Source organism: Tasmannia lanceolata, unplaced genomic scaffold (assembly GCF_043159265.1).
Source record: "Tasmannia lanceolata isolate RefF3 unplaced genomic scaffold, GAP_Taslan_0.1 ptg000003l, whole genome shotgun sequence".
NCBI classification, from domain to species: domain Eukaryota; kingdom Viridiplantae; phylum Streptophyta; class Magnoliopsida; order Canellales; family Winteraceae; genus Tasmannia; species Tasmannia lanceolata.
In genome coordinates, this window is record NW_027518680.1 from 58343335 (window position 1) to 58363063 (window position 19729).

At 36.3% G+C, this 19729-nt stretch overlaps 2 protein-coding genes across 3 annotated transcripts in view; one reads left to right on the forward strand and one right to left on the reverse strand.

Moving 5' to 3' along the window:
* Positions 1-19729, reverse strand: part of LOC143856833 (uncharacterized) — a 40202-nt gene extending 20473 nt beyond the window's left edge. The window contains exons 1-8 of one of the 2 annotated variants that reach the window (XM_077367134.1): positions 19575-19729; positions 17157-17193; positions 16963-17036; positions 7201-7266; positions 7007-7078; positions 5374-5446; positions 5148-5185; positions 4621-4737 (exon numbers count right to left, since the gene is read on the reverse strand). In XM_077367134.1, coding sequence (XP_077223249.1) covers positions 4621-4737; positions 5148-5185; positions 5374-5446; positions 7007-7078; positions 7201-7266; positions 16963-17036; positions 17157-17193; positions 19575-19583 — 486 coding nt within the window. In that variant the 5' untranslated portion in view covers positions 19584-19729. The remainder of the gene's footprint in view (positions 1-4620; positions 4738-5147; positions 5186-5373; positions 5447-7006; positions 7079-7200; positions 7267-16962; positions 17037-17156; positions 17194-19574) is intronic. The other variant, XM_077367132.1, reaches the window with a different exon arrangement.
* LOC143858837 (uncharacterized) lies at positions 10870-13838 on the forward strand. The gene is made up of 5 exons (XM_077369550.1): positions 10870-12544; positions 12631-12761; positions 12870-12945; positions 13049-13138; positions 13291-13838. Exons 1-5 carry the CDS (start codon positions 10870-10872, stop codon positions 13836-13838), a joined length of 2520 nt encoding a protein of 839 aa, XP_077225665.1.

Sequence of the window (19729 nt, forward strand, 5' to 3'; positions counted from 1 at the left end):
AATTATTTGGATCCTGCGAACAGGCTTCCACAATCAACAGCCTATGATCAAAAATGAATTTCTGATGGCCATCAACAGTTATGCAAGTTTCTGGATTCTTAAAAGTTGCAGTCGCTGGACATGTAACAAGATGCATAAGATCATGAATAGGATGCAAAAAAGTCAGATATAGATGGAAAAAAACGTAAACAAAAAAGAAAAAATACTGCGCATATGTAAATGGACCAAAGTTAGAGCTAAGATTAAAATCCAATAGCAGAAAGACTCCCTGAGCCGCAAAGGATGGATCATAAAGAACAAGGGGATCCAAGTGATGCAATAAAAAGACCAAGTTCCGCCAAGCCTGGCCATCTTGACCTTCCAAAGTTCATAACTTTAAACCCCAAACACCTGTTTGGAAAGATATATAGCTTGTTTGGAGGATGAAAGAACAACAGTTATTTCTATGGATTCTCAAGTATTTTTTCTTGAAGGCCTCAAAAAGTAGCCCAAGTTCAACTAGAGATTTTTGTTTTGACAATTCTTTGTTAATTTTTTGCTCAACTTGGTTTTAGCGGGCCCTATCTCGAAAGATGGATTTTGGCTATATAGTTGCTAGTTTTGTTCTAGAAGTCGACAAATTATAAGAAAAGTCTTTCAAGCACTTGGCTACGGACTGAGATAAGTCTAGGATCGACGATAACTATCAAAGTAGGTTTTAGATTGATTGGAGTATAAAAGACGTTATTTTGTTGCTTTTGGCATTCTTTTTCTGTTCTTTTCTTGTTTTACAAAAGTTGCTCTTGGCCTTTTCGAAATGGAAGACCAGATGCAATGGACATTTCGGATAATGAAGCCCATAGAGAAGAAGAGATGCAAGGCTTCAAACAACAATTAGATTGGATAACTGTGGACAGCAGATCCTAGAGAAAGATGCTGACTATTGTTCTCAAGAACCCGAAAACCGCCTCAATTCTGTGGTCCACCTGATGAGCCAGTAGAAGAGATAGAGTTTCAAAACTGTCTTAAGTCACAAATCAAAAATAGAAATGATCTTGAGCCCCAGATCAAGATCCAATAAGCGATCACGAGTTGGTAGCAGTTTTTAATGATCCTGATTATAATAAATATCTCGATGAGGAGATGGATCTGCCAGAGTGATATAGAGATCTGACTTTTTAGATTATATAACAACGTTGAGGAACGTGTAGGCTCTTTTCTTTATTTAAAGAGAATGTCGGAGAAGGGGGAAAGCCAACTGTTTGATTAAACTCCAGATAGACCATTGGTTATTAGGCATGCTGTTCTTTAACAATTATATGGCTCCAACTCAAGTAGAAGGAACATGAAACGAACCTGAGAAAATACGCAAGGAAAAAGTACTCATGGGCTTGGATTGCAAACTCATAAACTTAGCATGGTTGCCTGCCCCAAGTATTTGTTTTCAAGGGTAGGGGACTTCATCTGTACATTTTTTCAAACCCAAGTTCATGTTCTTTTCTCCATTTGAAATCCTAAGCTGTACCAGGGTTTTAAATTTCGGTTACGGGAATATTTCGGGTTCTGTACGAAATTTTGACAAAAAATTTGTAAAATGACGGAAACATTTCGGTACGAAATTACGGCTGAAATCCATGTAAGATTCTTCACTATTGGTTTTCTTTTAATTTTTTGTTGTTTTTATAGAAATATCTTAAAGGAATCTCGTCGTTCTTTTATTTTCTGCAATAGAGTTGATTTTTGTCAGGTTTTTGGTCGAAATGTCGACAATTCGACAGAAACTTTGCTTTTTTCAAAAGTTGCATGGTTCACATATTTCACTGAAATATTAACGAAATCCTATGGTAACTTTCCGAATCCAAGTGGAAATCCCTTCGGGAACAATAGAGATCGACATAGTTAGGCCGAAATTTAAAACCATGAGTTGAACAAAGGATGAAGATAATGCATTTTTAAAAGGCATAATTTCACACTAGAGTATATCTTTTGACATGTCTATAGGTTGCATTAATGATCATACCAAAAGCTAAAACAGCTATTTCTATAGAGTTTGCCAGATTTTCTGTTTTGAGAGTACAATGAAAAAAATCGGTGTGATCTTTAATTAATCTTTAGGGCCCAGAGTAAACGAAGAAAATATATGCGATCTTTAATTAATCTTTAGGGTTCTTTTAAGTTGTTTTTTCACTTTTGAGTGGCCCTACCTAGGAAAAAGGCGAGATGAGTTTGGTTCTTTAACTGTTTCAGTTGATGTTTCTGTTTTAGAAATTCATCTATTTGGGAAAGCCTTTTACACTTAAGGGCTAAGATTAGGCCAGGATTAATAGTGAAGATCTGAGTTGGTTTAAAGGCTGATTGGAGTATCCAATATGATTTTGCTGGGTTTGACATTCCAATGATCTAATTGTTTGCTTTGTTATTGGCTCTTTACCTATTGCTCTTTGCTGCTGAATCAACTACTTGCTGCTTTCTATTTGTTTTCCTGCTTTACCATAGTCCAGATAAAACTACTCTCTTGGCAGACTTGTTGACAAAAGGTATTCTCTTTAGAACTTCATATTGTAGCTTTGAGAATTGATATCAGAGGAAATCTCTCCATAGCATAGTCCGGACAAAGTTCCTCCTATTGAAAATACGCCGAGAAGATTATTAAGATCTTGAGTGATTACATCATGGATCTTGATATGCATCAAATAAATCAGGACACACTCATCGGACTAGAGTTTTTTTATTCCCTATAATGAGTAGTAACTCGGAGAAATGCAGCAACAACCTTTCACTCTTCTAACCATTTCCCATTAAAGGAAGTTAGATTTTCTTTTCTTTTTTCTTTTTAAATGATACAGATGTTGTAATTTGTTATGGGCTATGATTTGTGGACACGGACACGGAGTGTTGGACATGGCAAAGCCCCAAACTTTAGAAACGGGGACACGGCTAAAATACAAAGTATATGTAATCATGATTTGTGGATATGGATTCGTGTGTCCACTTTCGGCATGGATACAAGTTGTCTAAACGAGGGAAACACAATATTCAATAAAAAAAAACAGAACGTCACACTTGACACGGTACAAAAACATGTCCACACCCCCACATTAAGTCTTGCACTTCCAGCAATACAACTAAAAGTTTCCAAAGGAGTGTGGACACGTATGCCGTGTCAGATACGGCAGGACAGGTGAATCGGCGATAAATTCGAAGTGTCGGCCAAATCATAGGTTATGGAGAACATGATAAACCTGAAATATGTTACTCGACATTTTAACAAAACCCAATTTTAATTTCAAAAGTCTTCGGATTTTTTATGTATAAGTAATTGATTGTTTTAATAGAATGGATTTCAACTTGTTGACACTTTTGAGTATTCATCAATATAGCTGTACTGCCAATTCCACAGTAATTACCACAAAAGGAAAGATTCTAGGTAGAAACTCAAGTCTCAATCAATGATCTAAGATCTAAATGCAGATTGCTAACTAAACCAAGGTGAACCACAAAAAGAAGAAATCAACGGAGATCACCAAAGATCTCCTCTTTAGTCGAACCCAGCTCATAAAGTGGATAGGTTTCGAAACACAGAGGTAAAATGAAGCTACCAAGGTAAATAGATGAGAAATTAAACAAACAAAGCAGCTAAAGAAAGAATAAAGCCAGTAGTAATAGAACGGTAAAATGTTAGTGTGATCAGCCATCGAACACCAATAGGAAACTATGCCATAATTTGACATTGACCAGATAATAACTTACTATTGAGATTGAGATCAGGATATTTGAATCATCAAGAGAATGAACATACTATTGAGATTGAGATCAGGATATTTGAATCATCAAGAGAATGAACATACTATTGAGATTGAGATCAGGATATTTGAATCATCAAGAGAATGAACATACTATTGAGATTGAGATCAGGATATTTGAATCATCAAGAGAATGAACATAATATTAGAACAGACTTGATTTAAAAACCAAAAGTTCATATAACATGAGAATTCATGAACCATTATCATTCGATAACATCCTATTTGTACATAAGGATGAACTAAGATAGAAAGGGAGAGCATTTTTTTATCGCGATCAACAAAGGAACACCAATAGGAAGCAAAGTCATGAATTGAGGTTGACAAAATTATAAGTTATTATAGAGACGAAAATCAGGATTTTGAATCATTGAGAGAGTGGTCACAACATTGCAACATACTTGAGTTAAAAGCAAAGCTTCATATAACATGAGAATTCACAAAACATTCTCATGCGGATAACATTCACTGTGTACACAAGGGCGAACTAACATAGAATAGGAGAGTTCCTAAGGCCACAATAGAAGGTTATTAGAAAGACATCATCAAAAGTTTGAAGACAATTGAGATAATCGAGCTTGCAAGGCTACATATGCACGTTCGGTGTAAATTTCTGTGAGTCACCAAACCAAAGGAAAAAAAAAGATGTCAAAAATCAGAAATTAAGTCAATTGTATCTACAGTCATATAAAAAAAATCACACCCTGTGAGAAGTAAACTGAAACATAATGGAAGAGGAAGAAGAGTATCACACAAAATCATGAAAGACTGCTTTAAATAACATATATCCATCAATATAAAATAGAAAATCAGAATAGAAACCAAGATGATAACATACTGCATGAGAAGAAAACAGCACAAAGGCAAAACCACGGTTTTGTTGCCTTTTTCCGGTGGATGTGTCTTCACTGCTCGCAGCCGTTGCAAGATCAACAGATACAACATCTTTAAAGGCCTATGCAGCAAAGAGTGTGTAGATTAGAACATTAGAACCACAGTTAGCAAAACTTCGTTTTAAACGGTGTTTTATTAAAAAAAAAAACGATTTATTGGTGTGCCGTTTAATACTCCATTTGAACCTTCAACAATGAAAAAAACGGAATGAATTTTAAACACTGTTTTTTGGCCAAATTTCCAATTTTACCCTCACCATATTTTGTAAATGACAATATTTTAAACTCATTTTCTTGTGTTTCCGTTTTATTGACTACATTTTTTTTTAAAACAATACTGTATTAAACTCGAATTTTTGCCGTCCCGTTTTTTTTTTTTTTTTTTGCCGAATCACGTTTTGCTAACTATGATTAGAACCAAACAAAAGCTGCAATTCATTTTCACAGACTACAGTTATAAACCATAAATTACCTGTCGAACCATTTTCTCAAATTCATCAGAACTCCAATCTGACAGGCATAAGAGAGCAAAAGAAAAAGATAATCCGATGGGTAAATAAAAGCATAATCAAACACCAAAAACTGAGAGGACAACTAGAATAACACCAAAAAGAAACGGCTTGACACAAAAAAAAAAAAGAGAAATTTGAAACCAACGCTCGGGCATTGCTAGTGAACGAAATAAAGAAATTGCTAACCTTTACGAAGATTGCCCAAAAACAAGGAATCTTGATCTGCTGATAGAGAAACACCTATCTTTTTCCCTTGCAGCTGAAACAATCAACAACAAGATGATAAGGTATGCATTACTAAAATATGCCTATTGAATATTAATATCTAAGACATTCTTGAAAGCAACATTTCCACTTAATAGATTACATGCACACAACATGTTTTGACTTATTAGAAAAGCAAGAAGAAGAAAGAAATAAGAATTAGATTTCAAAGTGGTCCCCCCAACAAAGAATAGTTTTAAAGTTCAGATATAATGAGAAAATTGGTGAGGCAAATATTCAAGAATGTAGGGAAATTCAGAAAAAAAATTAACAGCAAATAAGAAAACTTAATAGTAGAAAAATGTACAAGAAATAGGAAATATTTTAACAATAAAAAAAAAGGAAATATTTTTACTTCCAAAATTTTGCCAGCATTGTTTGGGTGATCCAAACCATTCATTTGATAGGCCCTCACATTGATAGGGTGCGCCCAAAACATCAGCTCCATTGAATGATCCCAACCCTTCAAACTGTGGAGGCAAAAATGGACAGATTTGTGAAGGTGTTTACACGTCCATTTTTGCCTCCACAAATCGTAGGGTTGGGATGATCCTATGGAGCTGATTTTTTGGGCACACCCTATCTATGTGAGGGCCCATCAAATGACTGGTTTGCATCACCCAAACAATGTGGGGCCCACTTTATCTTAAGCCGTCGGTGTAGCTACACGTATGTGTAGCTACACTTCTCTCTCTCTCTCTCTCTCTCTCTCTCTCTCTCTCTCTATATATATATATATATATATATATATATATATATATATATGAGGAAAATGATTGTGAGCTTGAAGCTCATATAGCTTATATGAGCTTGAGGGCCCAACCACATGTGGGCCCACATTGTTAGGATGATCCAAAGCATTCATTTGAAAGGCCCTAACATAGATAGGGTGTGTACAAAAAATCAGCTCCATAGGATCATCCTAACCCATCCAAAAGTAGAGGGCAAAATAGACTGACACCGTTTGCCACAAATCTGCCCATTTTTGCCCTCCGCTTTTGGAGGGGTTATGATGATCCAATGGAGCTGATTTTTGATACACACCCTATCTATGATGGGGCCTTGCAAATGAATGGTTTGGATCACCACAAAAAATGTGGGACCCAAGTGTTTGGGCCCTCAAGCTCATATAAGCTATATGAGCTTCAAGCTCACAATCATTTTCTCTCTCTCTCTCTCTCTCTCTCTCTCTATATATATATATATATATATATATATATTGTGCATGCAGAAATAATTGTGCATGCAGATCCTGGAGATCACGCTGTAATAGAATCTTTCATGTCTTTAACAAGAGCTTGATTACTCTACAAATTATAGTTAAACATAACAGCTCGGAATTAGAATTCCTCTTAGGCAACAAAGTAAATCCTACTTCCATCATAGTCTTGAATGATGACAGAAAAACCACCATCCCACTTCAACATTTAAAAATGCCATTGAACTGAAAAAATGAGACTATGCATTTGCAGATGAAAAAAAAATCTAAGAACAATGCCATTCAAAAAAAAAATTCCAAGAATAATAAACTATATTAGTGCATTACTCATTTTACCGTAAACCCATTCTTTTCTTTCTGGGCTTTAAAAGCGGCCTCTTTTGTTGCAAAACGTACAAAGCAAAAGCCCTGTAAGGTCAAACAGGAAAACTGTAAATGTGCTCGCCAGCCAAGAAAATAGAAATATTGGAGAAGAAAATGAAAAGCTAGTGAATAAAAGGCCTAATTCAAACAAGCATAAGAGTTAAAACCTTCGAGTTGCCACTGTGATCTTTCATCATGCGTACTTCCACAATTTCTCCGTAAGAAGAGAACAGCTACAAGGTAAACCACAAGCCAAGAAAAAACTATTGTCTTTAGTTAACTTAGTGCTTTGCATAGAACAGCGAGGATGATATGGCAACAATCATCCACTCCATTCACAGCATACAAGTTTGAGAAAATCAAGAAAAATATTTTAATTAATTGTATAATGAAGACCAAACAAATATCTTTGCAGCAATACATTGAGAAATACATTAGTCTCCCCGCAAAATCAACAAATGTGTATTCAGTAATATCTGTAATGTAAAAGATTTTCAATCAAAATTCTCAAATTAAACAAAGTCAAATAGAGTTGCCATAGTGATGTGATCCGACCGTTGGATCACCACTTTATTATGTTTGCACTTATTTATTTTGGTTTTATTCGACTTAGTTGACATTATTAGTTTATCCTAGATGTGGGGGATGTCCACATCATCTAGGGCCCACCTTTGCACACACCACTCTGCCCTTATTTCTTTTGTTTAGCTTGTTTTCCCTATTATGCCCTTATGTGTTTAATTGTTTTTTCTTTGTTTTAGGGGCAAGGCGGCCTTTTCACCTCATATTAAGTGAAGCTAGCAAAGTGTGTGTGTGTGTGTGTGTCTATATATATATATATATATATATATATATATATATATATATATATATATATATATATATATATATATATATATATATATAGCAGAAGAGATAAGGAGAGAATTTTTTGAATTATTTCAAAATTCTATGAGAATTACACATCACTTTTTTTGACTTTTTTTAACAAAGGCACTCATTCAACCCACATATTTTCAATCCTACCCCCTCCTTTATGCTTTTTAACAAAGGCACCCATTAAAGCCACATAATTTCAATCCTACCCCCTCCTTTATGTTTTTTTAATAAAAAATCTATAGGGTGATCTTAACCATCCGATTTAAGAGGAACAACATATTATGGAAACCTCTATAGATTGGAGGGCTAGGATCAGCCTATGGAAATGATTTTGGGGCACAACCTATTTATGTTGTGTTCCATCACATGGATGGTTTGGATCAACCTATGATGTGGTCCATAAAGTTCTTTGTCAACCCGTGCATCGCACAGGGTTTTTTACTAGTATATATATATAGCAAAAGAGAAAATGAGAGAATTATTTGAATTTCTCCCAAAATTCTAATAGAATTACACATCAATTTTTTTGACTTTTTTTAACAAAGGCACCCATTCAACCCACATATTTTCAATCATACCCCTCCTTTATGCTTTTTAACAAAGGCACCCATTAAAGCCACATAATTTCAATTCTACCCCCCTCCTTTATGCTTTTGTAATAAAAAAAGTGGACAAAGCAGTGTTTAAAAACTCGTTGACTCGGCACGGAACTCGGCCGAGTCGACTCGGTTTCGTGAAGACCGCATTTTGGAGTAGCAGACTCGGCGAGTCCGGGCCGAGTCAAACACGAATATTACTTTTCTCTTGGATGGGATCAACTAGCAGGAGAATCTTGGCGATCCGTGACTTCTCCCACTGGTTGATCTTCCCAAAACATATTTCTGAATCTAAGGCGTAAAAAGACAAAAAAAAGAAAGATCCGTGCTTGATTTATTCAACAAAAATGATACGATTCATACCTATAAATCTGTGTTGAATGTCTCACATTTCTATTCATCATTTCATCCAAAGAAAAGCTCAATCTCCCTTAGTTCCTTGTGCAAAAACCTTTTGCCATTGCCTTCATCCACTGTTTTCTTTTTGTGGAAGCAAACCCACATCTAAAGCCTATGATAAACCCTCCTTGCGGGGTTTCCTACTAGTTGCGCTTTCAAGTTTCAAATTTTCGGCAGAAGAAGAAAAATCGAAGAAGAAAAATTCTCTGGTTTTCGTTCATTTCTCTGTTAGGAGGAACTGAGGAAGAAGAAAGGTTCTTTTGACTTTTCTAGTTCTTATCTGGTAAGGACCGTAAGGTAATGAAATTATGAAACCCTACAATATAGTATTTATTAGGGAAATTATACATCCGGCCCTGTCTTACCTGGGACAGCCCCCCATCTTTGTAAAGAACAGACATAAACACATGAAGGTGGCTGTCCCAAGAAAGAAAAATGGGGTATAGTGCATTAAATGAGGGCCCTTTTTCTTACTTGGGACAGCCCCTTTAAGTTAAAGAAATGCTACAAAGTACAAAGTACAGATACACTTGAGGTGGCTGTCCCGAGTAAAAAAATGGAGTACATAACTTTTAATAAAGTGAGGAGTGCCCGAATCAAAATACAATAGTGCTGATAACATTTCCCTAAAAAAAAAAAAGGAAAAAAAATTCAAAATTGCTTTTACAGCCATACCCATTTAATGCCATTTATTAAACACAGGCATAGCATAGCATAGCATAGGTGTACTGGGCGGCTACCCATTTTTCTATGAAAAAGTTAGCTGCAATTAAACTTTTAATGTTGGATAATCCAAACCGTTGGATAATCCCCTGTCCGATCTATTTTAATTGGTTTGATGACTTTGATCATCTGAGCCGTCCATTTGATAGGTGACAACGTAAGTAGGTTATGCTCAAAAATTTATTTCAATACTTATTGTTGATTCTAACCCTCCGATCCATAGAGGGTTAGGATCAACCCTCTAACATTCAGATTGGAGGGTTAGGATCATCCTATGGAAATGATTTTTGGAGTATAACATATTTAGGCTATGGCCCATCTAATGGACGGTTTGGATCATCCTAGTGTGGGCCATACCATACTTTTAATAAAGTGAGAGTTCGCTCATAAGAAACAGTAGTGTTGAACTGTTGATAATATTTCCATCTTTTTTTTATTTTATAAGAATTTGCTACCAAGCTTCTCGTATGGCAATTTCTCGGCAAGTGGCCATGGTGGTGCAAAGATACGCACCTGTTGCTAGCAAACGAAAAAAAGTAATCATTACCCAGAAAAAGTAAAATAGCTAAATTATATAGTTTTAAATGAAAATTTACGTAAAAATGGTTGTAAAATTGTAAAATTACAAAACAAATACCAATAAGATATAGAAGGTTATGACAATTACGAAAAAAACAGATGCTATAAAATCAGAATAATTATTACAATCCCTATATCTGCGGCAGAATAATTATTACAATCCCTGTATCTGCGGCATATTAGCGGGTGACCCGCGGGTTGACCCGGCCCGACCCACCCGTTTCCCAGGTCTAAATGTGAGCCATACACTTACAGTACTTCTTGAAATATAATAAATCTGATATATTTTTTGTATGGCTCACGCATAGGATGATCCAAACCATCTATTTGTTGGGTCAAAACATCAATAGGTTGTGCCCAAAAAAATGATTGCCACAAGATGATCCTAAATCTATTGATAACTGCATATTATGGAAAGTTCTATAGATCAGAGGGTTGGGATCATCCTATGTAAATAATTTTTGGGCCACAATGCATTTACATTGTGGCTCATCCAATGGACAGTTGGGATCATGTTATATTTTAAGCCATATAGTACTTCTTGAAAAATAATGGACTATAGGGGATTACACCATATAGAACCTCATATAATCTAATCCCTTATTTTAGTAATGACAGTCATCTCCTATTTTTACACTTTTCTAGATATAGTGACACTCAATGCCGCTTGATCCTGCATGGGAGCATGGGACGATGTCGAATCCACCATCGAGAAAAATGGTGCGTTGTATTTATTGTAACAAAATCACTACCGGTGGGATTAATCGCTTTAAACATCATCTTGCTAAGTTACATGGCAACGTTGCCGGGTGTCCAAGCGTGCCTGAACAAGTGATGAAAGAAATGAGAGCTGCCCTCGAAAATTATAAAGAGGAGAAACAAGCAGTAAAGAACGTGAACGAACAGATTGCTGAAGAACGAGGCACACAAGAAGAAGACATGCTAAGTAGAGATATGCGTGCAGCGAGGAAAGCTAGTCAACGTACATTCTTTATGGAAATGGAAGCACAACGCATCGCACGAGATGGAGCTGGCCCATCATCAGGACCTTCACGTAGGTCAGATGCAGACCCGTCATTTGCACCTAGACGTAGGTCTGATGCTGGTCCATTTGTGGCAGCACGAAGTTCTGATGTTGGCCCATCGGCGATAGGGCCCACAGGTACGGGCAGAGGTTTTCGTTCAGCCTCTTATCACGAGGTTCCTACAAGGACTGGAACTTTAGACCCACTTACGTTTGTACCCCCATCACGACAACCTACTTTAAGAGCAGCATGGGGGAAAGACTTGAAGAAGAAGTTGGGCAGGGTGGTGGGAAGACTATGGTATTTTGCCGGACTGCCATTTCATGCGGCTTCCAATCCATACTATAGGGCGGCCATAGAAACAGCGCAACAAGTAGGACCTGGAGTTAATCCACCAACTCCATACGAACTTGGAGGTCCCATATTAGATGCAGAGGTTGAAGATGTCAGACAATATGTTAATGACTTTAAAAGAATATGGGACAGATCGAGATGTACAATTATGGCCGATGGTTGGAAAGACATCAATGGAAGGACACTGATAAACTTTTTGGCATATTGTCCTCGAGGGACAGTGTTCCTTAAATGCATTGATGCTTCAAGTGAGCAGAAGAACGCAAAATATTTATTCAAACTATTTGACAAAGTGGTTGAAGAAGTTGGAGAAAAATATGTTGTTCAGTTTGTAACTGATAATGCAGCGAACTATAAAGCAGCTGGAAGACTATTGATGGAGAAAAGAAAAAATCTTTTTTGGGCCCCTTGTGCGGCACATTGCATTGACTTAATGCTGGAGGAGATAGGAGACTTGCCAGAATTAAAAGAGTGGATTGAGAAAGGAAGAAAGATAACAAAATTTATTTATAATCATTCACAAGTCCTAAATTGGATGAAACATCATACTGGTCAAAAAGATATTATTAGGCCCGCTGTCACACGATTTGCTACCGCATACCTATCACTTTCTAGCATAAATGAGTGTCAAGCAGGGTTGAAAAGCTTGTTGGCTTCGAGAGAATGGAATGGATCCCGCTATGCAAAACTGGCAGATGGAAGAGAGGTTGAACAAATTATAACAGATCGAAAGTTTTGGGAAAATATTCAGCGAATCATCAAAGTCACACAGCCACTTGTTACCGTGCTAAGAATGGTGGATTCGGAAGAAAGACCTGCTATGGGGTTTATATATGAAGCTATCGATCGTTCAAAGGAGGAGATACAAAAACTAACGAAAAACTTATGCAAAAAGTTGTGGGATATCATTGACAAGCGATGGGCAGCGCAACTCCATCACCCTCTTCATGCAGCAGGTATAAAAGCTAGTTTTTTCTAATGTAATGTTGAGAATTTTGTTGGTAAAAACATCTGAAAATTCTGATTAACTTAACTTTTGCAGGCTACTATTTAAATCCAATATTTCAGTATGGTGGTAGAATGTCCAATCACCCGGAAATTATGGAAGGGTTATTAAAGTGCATCAACCGCTTGGAGCCAAGTTCCTCAAAGCGAATGAACGCATCAATTCAAGTATAAATATTTACCAATCAAACATAATTTATTCATTATAAATTCCTTTCATTAGATTCAATAGTATCTTATGTAGTATTACTGATGCATTCTCTTTTTATTTATAAGATTGCGGAGTTTCGCGATGTTATTGGTAATTTTGGGAGTGAAGATGCATTGAGATCCAAATCAGCAATGGACCCAGGTAATTTATTACGATGTAATTGTAAATAACATATGATTGCTATTTGATATGATTCTATCAAATTTATATGAATAATTATTTTTTACGTTTTTATTAAATACAGCGGAGTGGTGGAGTTTACATGGTACTAAGCATCCTGAATTGCAAAGGATTGCTGTGATTGTGTTAAGCCAAACTTGCTCATCTTCAGGATGTGAGTGCAATTGGAGTACATTTGCTCACATTCATACAAAGAAGAGAAACAGGCTTGCAGTGAAGAAGATGGAAAAACTAGTGTATGTCCATTAAAATTTGAGATTGCGAGAACGAAATGTTAGAAGTGTCCCAAAGGTCCAATTGATTTAGATATAATTTTTGCTGAAGAAAATGCTGAGGAATGGTTAGTTGAGAAGGAACCACCACTTTTAGATGTTCAGGCAAGTAGACGAAAAGAGATGGAATGTGAGGAGTCACCGACAAATGAAGGTGGGTCAAGTGACAGTTCTGATAGACATCAGCATTGCATAAATGATGAGCCTAGTGATAATGATGATGGTGATGGAGACGACGGAGGTGACTTTGCAGTTTATAATGAAGGTGTTGATGAGCCCAACCCTGATGCGCATGGAGACGCTGCGGGTCATGAATATTTTGTTGGATCTGATGATCAACATGATTATGATGACCGTGATCCGTATCAACACTACACTGGGGACGTTGACGCTTATGATTTGCATGGTGCTCTAGAGATGGATCCGAATATTGGCTATACATGGCAGCATAATATAAACACATTTGGCATATTTCTTGAATATTCTGAGAGTAACTCGATTGATAACCATAATTACACCGACCAAAGAATCCATCAATTTCCATATAGCCACTACGAGAGTGGCTATGATCCACACTACTGATGTGCCTACTCTTATATTCATCGAGAAGAAATTGTCTGAGCGGAAGCCCTTGTAAAATTTTGAATTTAATGTAACACAATGCATGTCTTGATCATGGGCTATCTTAGGCTCTTTTCTTTGCATTTTTGTCAAATATAATGTATTCTTTTTTTGTAGAAAAATATGATCCATTTCACTAATGATTTAGTTACTAATGATACTTTAATACTTATTTTTACATTATTTCTATTTTTTGAATTATTTATTTATTTTTATAAAAAATTACGGCTCATCTGACTTGGCCGCGTCAACCGCGTTCTTGACCGCGTCTGCGTCGAGTCGACAAGGATTTCCTTCGGCCGCATTCCGCGTCGAAACCGCGTTTTTAAACACTGGGACAAAGTCAACATAGTGACGTTTTTTCTATGCAAAATTACGGATTGGGTACATATGTTACATAATACTACGGATTTTTGTGAACATATTACATAATACTACGGATTCATGACGCCTTTCAAAATATTGACGAACCCGATTATTTTTTAATACAAAACGTGTTCATTTAGTACATAATACTACGGATTTCGACCACCTTTCAAAATATTCCGGGTTCCACTCGAATGCATGGGTTTGGCTATAGATGGTGCGTGAGACCCACCTGTCAAAGCGTGAGTGTGAAATACTCCACCGCATCAAATAGGAAAGTGATTAACCATTTATATTTTTCTCGCCCCGTGCATCGCACGAGTGTTTTTACTAGTGTGTGTATATATGTGTGTGTGTGCGTGTGCGTGTGCGTGAGAGAGAGAGAGAGAGAGAGAGATACAGGGAAAAGCAAGGTTGCCAGAGCGGGAAGCGAAAGCGAAAGCGAGCCGCGAAGGCTCTCAAGAAGGTGGGAAGCATGAAGGGTAAGGGAATTTTTTTTAATAGTTAAATATTTAAAAAATAATAAAAAATAAAAAATTACAAAAAAAATATATAAGAAATAATAATATGAATCAAATATTTAAAAAATACTTTTTATTAAAAGATCCAATATTTACTTAAAGGAAAATCATTATCAGCAGAAATGCCTGTGTTGACCAGTCTGTTGACCGGTGCCTGACAAGAAGAAAAAAATTTAGAAACCAAATTATGGGATTTTTTTTACCGGACTTTTGAGATTTACTAATGCTTGGACATGATAGAATTTATGAATTTTTAAAATTGGAAAAATACCCCATCGTTTGGAAGCTAAGATTTTGACCCAACCCGTTTTTTCGAATTTTGTACTAAAACTGGAAAGTTGACTTTTTATCTTTTTAGATTTTGGTCTTAAACTATTTTTTATATATTCAAATGGGGGTTATTCCCTTATTTATATGTAAATCTCAAGTACTTAAATGACTTTACATGTAAATACTAAGAAGAGGAAGAGATGAGGACTAGCGAGAGACAAGGAGGGTAGATAGGAAACGCGCTTCCCACAGAGTGGGATATGCGGTTCCCATAGAGTGGGATACGCATTTCCCATAGAGTGGGAATCGAATTTCCCATAGAGTCAGATTCGCGTTTCCCACGTTTCCGAAACGAGATTTTCAAAAAACGGGGAATCGAGAAGATTCTCATTTCCGAATCGATTTTCGGGGAATCGAGATTCCCCATTCTGAGTAGAAATTCCTGCTTCCCTGGGAAAAGAGCCCTAGCTTTTGAAGAATTGTGAAAATCCAAGAAAAAGGAGCTGTTGCCCGTTGGTCTCCCCTTCTCTCCAACACTCCAATGGCGTCTTCTCCTCCCCTTACCCTCACGTGTGGTGAGTCTTCTACCTTTCGATCTTCCTCTATTTTCTTCCTTTTCCTCCGCTCTTGTCATCTATCTCTCCCTATTCTTCTCTTCTTTCTCTTCTTCCTCACTGTTTCATTCTTTTCTCCCCCCACCCCCCTCCTCTGACCCTAACTCTCTGTTCATCTCTCATCTCGCCCATCTTTCTGTCCCTCTCTCTCTATTCTCTTTTCTCACTCGCCCCCTCCTACCTATCTCTCACTCTCACGCCTCTCTCATTCTCTCTGTCTCGTCTCTCTTGTTTTTCTCTCGCCCTCGTTGCCCACTCTATCTATCTCTTGATTTCCCATCTCTTTCTCCTTTCTTGAATTTCCCAACTCCCTACCCTCTTTATCTTCTTCTTCTTCCTCGTCCCCAACTATTTTCTTCTCCTCTACTCCTCTCGAATCCTCCTCATCAACAAATATTTGGAGAAGTTGTTGTTGCTAGGCGTTTGGGATCGTGACCACTGGATTTCCCCATTATCTTGGCCTCTTTGTTAGCACGATTCAAAGTGAAAGGACTGCTGCGTTTGATGGTGAGATTTTTCCATATTTTCAGCCCCTTTTAGGACTCTTTTAACTTCAGAATCCCTTAGGAACCTCCCTAATAAATTATCCCTAGCAAGTTTTAATCCATTTATTGTTTTCTATTAAATATTCGGGCCCTACATCTTTATTTCTTGCTGTGGAGAGCAATGAATCATTGAATGAAGTCTTTTATTTGAGCCTTTAAATCCCAACTTGAGTTATTTATTTGATATGTCAATAACTGCTTGAAGTAGAAGTATTTTCATTAATGGTTCGTTGTCTACCATTCATTTTATGCTGAAAAATTTGCCATTAAATGTTTCTTCACTTGTTTATGGGTCATGGATGGTTGTATGGATATGAAGATTTGGTCCCATTGAGCTCCTAAAGTCCTGGTGGTAATCGCGAGCCTTCCGGGTTTGCACCACATAGTGTAAGAACTGACCGAGTAAAACTGACTCAATCGAAATTAAGATCAAGTTAATGGACTAACTTGACATTTTCAAAAGCCAAAGAAACTTGACGAACTTAATCAAGATGTATGGCAAAAATTGATCAAGTTTCTATGACTGGACCTCGAACTCAAAACATTCAATCAAGCACTCAAAAAACAAGTTCACTTTTTCTCGATTCTATTATGTTCTAAACCAGACAAAACGCCAAATCCCTCAATTGCGTACTCGGCCAAGCTTTTAGCTTAATAACTATTTGGCCCCTATTGAGTTCAATTAGATGTTAAAGCTTTAATATCTTGATTATTTTGACGTGTTACCCAAAATTTATAGATTTGATACATAGTATAAGAAAAAACAAACCTCACGAATCTTGATTTCTGTTACATTGCGAGCCAAACCCCCAACAAAAATCTCACAACCTTTGACACGGTGCTCTGCTCAATCCACAAAGCCATAGAAAAAGAGTCATAGGTCTCAAAGTTTCATACTCTAATGGCTTTTCACCAAAAAACAGAGCTGAACTAGGGAAAAAGGAAACAACCAATCTAGCTTACCATGTTCCCCCATAGCAGCATGTGATGAGTGTTTTGCCTGTAGCATTAACAAAAAATTCCATCAAACCCTATGTAACTAGTAGAAAAATCTAACAAGTTTACAAAATGCAACCGATGCCAACATTAACGATTCCTTTAAATAAAAGCCTATCTCACCCAATCAAAATAAAAGATGTGAGAATACGGGAGGGATTTGTCTAAAAGTCCATGATATGCATGCAAAACAAAACCCCTTGAAACCATCATACCCACATTAGAAAGAATTCAAATTGTGTGAGAAAATATGTTCTCTTTTTGAAAGATAAGGGAGAAAATTATGTGAGAATATATGTGAATTGACTGAAATGCACTTATTGTGCAGACATCAGCACTTAGCAATAACACAAACATTTTGAATGGGGGCTTCTTCTTCCGTGGTTAAATTAGGAGGACATCTAAAAACTGAAGAATATATGAACAGTCTGAATTTACATATGTTAATAGAGTAGTTTATCATATGCATGGTCCGGACGATAGACCTTCTCCCGGTAGATCACCATATAAAGAGTGGAGACAACAAAATGCCCAAATTATAGCATCGCTTCGGAATAGTATAGATCCCATTTTTAGCAATAATGTAATGTTTTTGGATGCTACTAAAGAAATTTGGGTCTCTCAATATGAAAGGAACTCAAAATTATCACAACTGATATGACTCACATGAGCTTGGCATATGTCACATGAATCTTACCAATTAATGGAATTATTGAGAATCATTGCTAACTTTGAACATGGTGATGCTTAAGACTTCTATTTGTGTTAGTTTATTTCTAAATTTACATTTAGCATCCCACTAACATTTTAAAATTTAGCGTTTGAGGTAAGTTAGAAAGACCAGTTACCTTGGTCGGCTATTGTAGGTTATTCCTAACAGAGTTTTAAGTAAAAATAGTGGGGACTTCTAAATGAAATTAAGCGTTGAGATTTATTCACATGTTATCATCATTTGCGCTCTTCATTTTTTAGAAAGTTAATTAATGGATGTTAGAAGAAGTTGCTTTAGAGTTAATGTTTGTGTGTCTTTGTAGCAACTTTCCATCCCTAACATAAGGAGACTATGAGAGTCATATGAGACGTAATCATTAATAATTGTTAGAAGAGAGAAAGAAGGTTTTGCGGTATATAGAAGAGCATGTGTTGTAAAAGTACGTTTTGTACAATTTTTAATGAATTCAATTAGATATTTCTCTCCTTTTCCCATGTGTATCTTCTTCCTATGTGGTTTTATTCCCATATTTGTGATACCTCAGCTTATGTGTATGGATTTTTGGAATTCTCAGCGAGAAAACAGGGTTAGACAACAGACCAGAAATGACACCTTCTCTAAAATGCATTGGATGTATGAGTCAATGGTAAAATCCCTTGAATTGAAGCCAAAAATCGACATAACTCATAATTGAAGTCACTCTTCAGTGATTCAGCATTTGCAACAGCAATTTACTTAAATTGATCCTGAAACTAAGGCCATGTTTGGATTGCAGGATTTTCCTGGAAAAGTTTGGGAAGGAAAATATTTCTAAAATTTCTTACTTCTTTTACACACAAAAAATGAACCAACCCTAATCAATTTTTACTTGGAGGAAACTTCGATTTATGATAATATCCCTCTAAATTAACCATAATAATAGTATTTCCCTCCAGATCGTGGATATGAAAAAAAAAATCCCAAGAAAAAATTTCCATTAGAAATGTTTTTCTTGCAATCCAAACATGGCCTAATCCACACAAAAAAAAAAAATCTTCTTCCAAACTTTGAACTCCCATCAGTGTAATTCCATCTCGATTCTGAGCATTCAACGTAACAAATGGGGAAATCTAATTTGATTGGGCAATAAAAGTATAAAACCCTAATTGGCCATTTCGATACAAGGATTTTACAATCTAGGTTTGTAAAATTTGTAAAATCCTGGATTTCACAAACGGCCAATTAGGCTTGTAAAATCCAGGATTTTACAAACAAAAACCTGGATTTTATAAGCCAAAATTTGGACTTTATAAGCTGAAACCTAGATTTTACATTCCAGGTTTTAGCTTATAAAATCCAAGTTTTAGCTTATAAAATCCAGATTTTAGCTTGTAAAATCCTTCTGGATTATAAAATCCATGTATCCAAACAGCCTTTAAGGGTGCATAAAGGTAACCAGTTTCTCATCCACAAACCCTAAATTCAATTTTTACAAATTGGCTCAAAGAAATTGCAGTAAATGGTAGAAGAATCCTCAAGCAGAAAACTTGTAGCAAGAAACAGATCTCCGAAACAGAAATTAAAATGAAATAAGAGCTAAATGAAACTAAAAACTTCGATAAACTACGAATTTCAACATAGAAACTTGAAGATTTAGAGATTATAAGAACTGTTAATTAAAGGAATGTATATACCTGCGCCATTAAAGACTGCAAATCGGTAGTTCTATAGGCCAGTTGCGAGTAGGGAATTCGAATCGAAACCCTAAAAAGTTTTCAAAGTGTTTTCTAACCCTAAAAATGAGAGAGGACAGGGGTTTTGAGCGGGGAGGGTACTTCGAAGAGGGATA

What these genes read in the sequence shown, in the direction of transcription:
- LOC143858837 (XM_077369550.1), top strand. Translation starts at nt 10,870, where the DNA reads ATGCCGCTTGATCCTGCATGGGAGCATGGGACGATGTCGAATCCACCA. An exon ending in TCACCCTCTTCATGCAGCAG is followed by an intron (nt 12,545 to 12,630) that starts GTATAAAAGCTA and finishes TAACTTTTGCAG; the next exon opens with GCTACTATTTAAATCCAATA. An exon ending in AACTTGCTCATCTTCAGGAT is followed by an intron (nt 13,139 to 13,290) that starts GTGAGTGCAATT and finishes CAATTGATTTAG; the next exon opens with ATATAATTTTTGCTGAAGAA.